Source organism: Olea europaea, chromosome 8 (genome assembly GCF_002742605.1).
Source record: "Olea europaea var. sylvestris chromosome 8, O_europaea_v1, whole genome shotgun sequence".
In the NCBI taxonomy this organism is placed as follows: domain Eukaryota; kingdom Viridiplantae; phylum Streptophyta; class Magnoliopsida; order Lamiales; family Oleaceae; genus Olea; species Olea europaea.
The window spans coordinates 4258676-4265384 of record NC_036244.1 but is presented as its reverse complement, the minus strand read 5'-3'; the positions used below and the strand labels follow the sequence as shown (position 1 = coordinate 4265384).

At 32.1% G+C, this 6709-nt stretch overlaps 2 protein-coding genes across 2 annotated transcripts; both read left to right on the top strand.

Moving 5' to 3' along the window:
- The first annotated feature begins 233 nt into the window (after positions 1 to 233).
- Positions 234 to 2012, top strand: LOC111398564 (WRKY transcription factor 22-like). Its single transcript, XM_023025525.1, has 3 exons — positions 234 to 708; positions 839 to 952; positions 1458 to 2012. Exons 1-3 carry the CDS (start codon positions 353 to 355, stop codon positions 1918 to 1920), a joined length of 933 nt encoding a protein of 310 aa, XP_022881293.1. The 5' UTR covers positions 234 to 352; the 3' UTR covers positions 1921 to 2012.
- Positions 2013 to 4581: 2569 nt separating this feature from the next.
- Positions 4582 to 6709, top strand: LOC111398565 (probable WRKY transcription factor 43). The gene is made up of 2 exons (XM_023025526.1): positions 4582 to 5054; positions 6292 to 6709. Exons 1-2 carry the CDS (start codon positions 4687 to 4689, stop codon positions 6485 to 6487), a joined length of 564 nt encoding a protein of 187 aa, XP_022881294.1. The 5' UTR covers positions 4582 to 4686; the 3' UTR covers positions 6488 to 6709.

The following is a 6709-nucleotide window of genomic DNA, read 5'->3' as shown; positions in this document are numbered from 1 at the left end:
ATAATCTGAAATCTCAGTCTAATCATATATTTTAATTTATTCTTGGTCTTCAAAATCTAGTCAACAATATGAACTAAAAAGCAAGTAATCGGTGAAAGCGTGTTCCTTATCAGCAGCCATTTCACCTTTGACATCATCAAAAGTCAAACCTATCCAATGTAAAAATGCAAAAAACTACTTTTTGTAGTGATTGTATAGGTCCCTTTGTATATATAAACCAGCTTCCATTTTCATTTTTCCCATTGGGTTATCAAATACTTTAGAATCAAGAAAGTCAGCGCCTGCTTAAATTTTCTTCTTCTTGTATTTGCCTATTCAAGAAATTTTCTTGTTTGTGAAGGGGTTTTGTGGGATGGAGGATTGGGGTTTTCAGGATATAGTTACAGGTTCTAGTGGTGATTTTAGCAATATTTCCAATACAGACATTGATCAGAAATCCTTTCTTGGGTTCTCGAGCCTTCAGCAATTTGATTATGAGTTCGTTTACGATTTTCCTAAAATTTTCGAAGGTGATGAACTAGAAGAGCTTTACAAGTCATTTTGTCCGACCGTGGCAAATTCTGGTCCTGCACAAACTGTTCTTCAATTTGAAGAAGAAAGTCCTCCAGGAAGTACTGTAATTCAAGAAAAGAAGGCTCAATGTTTTCCTTCAGAGACTAGTGATTCTACTACTAGGGCTACTGCTCATAAACCAAGATACAAGAGAAGGTTTGTTATATAAATTTTTACTTCCTGGATAGTTTATCTGAATCTAAGTTCAAGTAGTTTTGATTTTGATTTTGATTTTTGATTTTTGATTTTGAGATTTGATAATGAAAGATTCATAATTTATTCACAGGAAGAATGAGCATAAAAGAAGAGTTGTTCAAGTTTCTGTTGAGGGTATTTCTTCCGATGTCTGGGCTTGGCGCAAATATGGCCAAAAACCTATTAAGGGTTCTCCCTATCCAAGGTTCATCTCTCTCTCTCTCTCTCACACACACACACACAAAAATTGATACTGAATGAACATATCAAGCAGAGGCGACCATATCATGCCGTAGAACACTTTTATATGTATATACAGTGAGAGATCTCCTAGATATACCTATAGAATAAATGTTCATGGGTAGAACTTACTTGGATTCATTACATAGAGATTGAGTGAAGACTATTCATGATGTTCGGTTTTCCTCTTGACCACGAATCAACCTAATATTTGTATTATACAAAAAATTTATAGCACCTATTTTTCTTGAGACACAGAAAAGCGTGAAATTGAATATTCTTCATCATAGTGAAAACTTGTAGCAGCAAGTGGAGGTGAAACTCTCACAGATAAACTATATAAATATGTGTAAATTTTGCTTATTTTTTGTATTATAACTATGGAATCACTAGAACAAAATCTAGCTCACTTATAGGCATGCATACAAAATCCATAATTTACTCAAGAACTTTTTCTATGTGATAAACAGAAGCTACTACAGATGTAGCAGCTCAAAAGAATGTATAGCAAGAAAACAAGTTGAGCAAAGCTGTACAGATCCCGGAATGTTTAATATAACCTACACTGCAGAGCATAACCACAGCCAGCCAACTCGAAGAAATTCTTTAGCCGGTACAATCCGTCAGAAATTTCCAGCATCCAGAAGCCCAAATAGAATCAATATCAAGCTGGAAAGAACTGAAGATTCCATTTCTTGTTCAAAACTTTCTGCTCCATTTCTGTCTACAGAAACAGAAGCCCTTTTGCCTTCATCAATAGAAGAAGATTTTCTCCAGGCAAAATGCAATCAAGAGGGAAAAGAAGATGATGAGTTGATATTCAGTGATGATTTCTTCTCCTGGTTAGAAGAGTTTGATGGATTTAATTCAGATACATTGCCTATCAGCTCCCATAGCTCAGCACAACAATTTCCTTTGAGTTCTTGTAGCTAATATTAGAAGATTCTTAACCAAAATTAGCACCTCTGTATAACCTGCAAAAGGGCTGGTTAATTTTAATGATGCATGATAATGTAATTTCAGTTTCTGGATGTTTTTTTACTCCTTCATATCTTTATTAATGCATAAATGTTGGAATTCTAAGGAAGCAATACTATTTACCGATGATAAACCAAACATTAGCATTAACAAGTGAACAAACGTGAATAAGATTTTAGATTCTTTTCTTTAGTACAGTATTTAATACCAAACAAACAAGAGGTTGTACATGAACACACCATCTGTGAATAGCCTTCTTTGTTTATGCCAAGAAAAGCAACCACCGATCCCTCAAAAGATGTACCCATGACTGGCGTGGGATCTAAATGTGAACACTCTGACTAAATTCAATAAGTTCTACCTCATTTTGAATTAGGCCCACCAACAATAGCACTGTCTTAGCATATATATAGATATGGTGCAAGAATAGTGTTGAGTAACAATCATTGCAACACAACTTGGCAGGGTGAGTATGGATTGAGGAGTGGATGCACCTCTCTAGTGTAACTATATGTTGGGGTTTTGCTGCCAAAAGCCAACAATGGATGACTTTACGAGATTTTTCCAACTACGTAGTTAGAAAATAATATGGATAATGGTTGGAAAAGTGCGAAAATAATCTTAGGTAAGCTACATATGGGATAAATGATGGGCTTGGAAAAGATGGTCAAGGGGCGGAGCCAGAGGGACAATTTATTTCCCACTGGACTGGCTACATTGATTTTTTTTCCCCTCTAAAAAGTAAATGGGCTTGGGGGGCAAGGAAGCCCACCCCTGCCCCTCTCCCTACTCCCCTGGGATTAACCTTTTAGGATGGATCTTCCATTCCCACAATAACAACCTTAACCGTAACAACAACCATTGAGTTGCATGTGGTTCCCTTGTAACCTCCCTTCAATAGGAAACTCATGTCATGTAACAATAATTCAACTAATTGATTTGTTATGTCATTACTGTTTAACGTAAGATGAACACCGATACTTATTAGATCATTTGTCATACTTTTTTGAGGGCCAATATACATTCCATTGGAGCATATCGCCATGAACAATTGGCCAGAAAATTCGAGATATGCAATAAATCCATGAACTAACTAGAAAATTAAAAAGCAAGACGCTATGACATGGACTACTTTGTTTCCATCAAATGGAACATAGCAACAAGAACGACAATAAACATCAGACAATGGATAATATCAGTAAGAACAAGAGAAAACTAAGACTACGTACTACTTACTTAGTCTTTTAAAAACTGAATATTACTAACTTTTTTTGAAAATTTGGGAGATTATTGACTCCATGCATTTTTTTATTGTAACAGCTGAAAATTTTAAATTCTTAACAGTGGACTCTTTCTCGCTTATCTCAAGGTCTTAATTAATAAACCATTAACAAAAACTTAACGTTAACTTACATCACCAACGTCTCAAAATTCTCTCATATGGTATCAAAGTTTTCATATTTAATCCTTCAATACCTGGAAAATACATGTAAACCATTCAATCTGAGTTTCTGAGACGAAATTTTGCTTAATCATTGAAGAGATATTTATATAGTATTTTTCATATCTAGTAACAAGTTGGTATATTTCTAATTAACTCGAAGAACAATTTCATTTGAACAAAACTCAAACTCTGACTTAATACTTTGATATATGTATGTGGAATCTGTAGAGTGAAAATGTCCAGATTAATAATTTTCAAACAAAATGAAATTTGCGCAATTAAAATTGTTTGAGAAACTTAATAAGTCAAAAGTTTATTGTTTATCTACTAAAGGTGAGTAAACACTGCTTCCTATTATATATTCATATACTTTTACACGCACAAACGTTAATTTATATATATCGCATCTCATGTTTCATGTTGGTTTGTCGAAAAAAAGAAAAAAGTGTGATGAAAAAGGAAAAAGAAAAATATAACAAATTCACGAAAAATGATCATAAATTCAACTAATTTTAATAGAAACCTATCACAAATCCAATTTATTAACTAATTTCATGGTAAACATATATAGAAAAAAAAAATCCTACTTGTGTCAATTTTAACATGGAGCATACAATTTAACTATTATATGCTTTCTTTTGGTGATAAAACTGAAATAAGAAAAATTGTGTATCTAATTTTACTCAAAAGATAGGCAAGCGACGTCATTCAAATTTTCAAATGTGATGAAAATTGGGTGTGTGTGTGAAGTTTTGGCATAAAAAATTATAATGCAACTATGAGGCTTAAAAACTTAGAAGTCTTCCATATGGTTATGCCCATAAAGAGTATTCTCTCTATCATTTTCCAAACAACCTTAACTGCACTCAATTGGTTTGTACCTCAAGAAAATCCTAAACCTAGGGTAGTTGTCTAACAATTTTTTGTACTATGTACTTTTTTTACCACATTTGGGACAATTTTATATTCTACTCATCCTTTCTCTCTCTACATATTTATATAGTTTGTAAATTGTAATAACATTATACTTTGAACCTTAAGGGAGTTGAACAGATCAAAGTAGGTGAATTGTGGTTGGCTTAATTTCTCAAGGGTACAAGTTAATTAAGGCCTCATTCCCTAATTTCAAAAGGAAGTTCTCCCTTTATCCATTTGTCCATCAAGTCTATAAATTGTTTGCCCACCTAACTCTCTCCATAAATCTTTCATCATCAATCTAAAATCCAACAAAGATTTTTCCTCTCCAAATCTAAATAGAATCTTTGTCAACCTTATGCATGGAAGGCGAAAATTTCCCTTATCTTTTCGAGCCTTCTTTTCCTTTGGCCTCGTTGAATTCGCCATCCCTTTTAGACCAACCCATGAACAACTTGCAGTATGCCTCAGATTTTGATTTGTCCAACATGCTGTCTAGTTCCATGGTTAATGGGGGCCAAAACCCGGTTTTTCCAAGTTTATCGACTACGTCCAGGAACACAAATGAAGGGGAGAATGTAAACAAAAATAAAGCGAAATCTGGAAGAAAGAAGAAACATATTCCTCCAAGAGTTGCTTTTCATACCAGAAGTTCAGAGGACATTCTTGATGATGGATATAAATGGCGAAAATACGGGCAGAAAGCTGTGAAGAATAGTTCTCATCCCAGGTAAAAGTTCATCTTCAGAGCAACTTTTATCTTTATTATTATTAGCATTTTAGAAAAATTCATCAACAAAAGAAAAACTAAAAAAGGAAAAAAAAAAATTAGTTCATCTATAATATTTGCAAACATGGTCGAACAACAAAAATAATTTGCGCACTCAATCTTATATAAAGCTTAGATATTTATTGTAAATTTGTATAAAGAAAGATTAACAGACATAAACATTTTGAAAGATTCTAGTTCAACTTTATAATCCTAAGACTATTTATGAATTCAGGATATAGGATTGTTGTTAAAATGGGATATATTAACCTAGTCGAGTGAAAATAATTAAAAGTGAAAACATCTTTTTTCAACTAGGGTAAAAGAAATAGGTTCTTTCTCGACCAAGGCGGAGAAAAATTGTAACAAAAAATATTATTATTTGGATTTTTCTTTTCATGTTCCAGACTTTATATTCGACCTTAGTTGAAAGCGTAGAAAGTTCTTGTGTCAATTAATCTTTGAAGGATAGAAATTATTTTTAAGTAGCATCCATAGAAAATGGATTTAAAATTGGAAGTCTCTTAAGATTAATTTTACTGCATTTTGAGTCGATTTTTCTTGAGAATTTTTCAAAAAATTCCCCTTGAATCTTGAAACACATATGAAGGGACTACTATTATGGAAGAAAAGCAACATATAAATTTTCAATTTTTTCAATAAATTGATTTACTTTATATGTAATCTCAATAAAATAGTTTCTAATAAATAAAGGTAGGGATATTTTAAGTTTAATTTATTTTATTATTATTATTATTATTATTTTATTTATTTATTATTTTTTTGTGTGAAATCCCTAGTAGTCGTAAAAAGATGATATTAGTATGGTATGGGAAAACATAGGTTACAAGTATTTACATACATGTCAACTTATAAAAGGAAAATATTTTTCATTATGCTCAAAAAATGTATAGAAATAAAAAAGAAACATTTTTTTCAAAAAAATTAACATTTTGGCTTGAAACAAAAAGAAATAAAAATATGGGTAATATTAATTGTAAGAACTTCAAAAAAAGACACCACAATTAGTACATTCCTAATTATTAATTAAGAACCACTTCATGATCTATTTCGATTGAATTTGGCACTCAGAAAAATAGGAGAATCAAATATTTTTTATTACTTTGCTACCACAATTAATTATCTTAATTGATATTAAAAGATATACTAATAAACTTTATTTTATCGTGTCACTAAGGAGCTACTATCGTTGCACGCACCATACGTGCAATGTCAAGAAACAGATTCAGAGACTGGCGAAAGATACTGGCATTGTTGTGACAACATATGAAGGCATTCACAATCATCCTTGCGAGAAACTAATGGAGACCTTGATTCCACTGGTGAAGCAACTTCAATTTCTCTCAAAATTTTCGAACCTGCCAAGTTGTTAAGTTGAAGCACAAATTGATCTTTACATGCAAAACTATAGAAGATCTCGTTTAAGATAGAATAAAAATTCTATCGAAATTAGTAGCATGATTTTACATGAACTTGAATCTAACAAATATGTCAATGCTGTATAGAAGTGTAAAGTAAAAGGTCAGGGATGTTATGTTTGTATTATATGAACAAGAAATATTAAGGGTCCATTTGGTTTGTTTTTTAATTTTCTA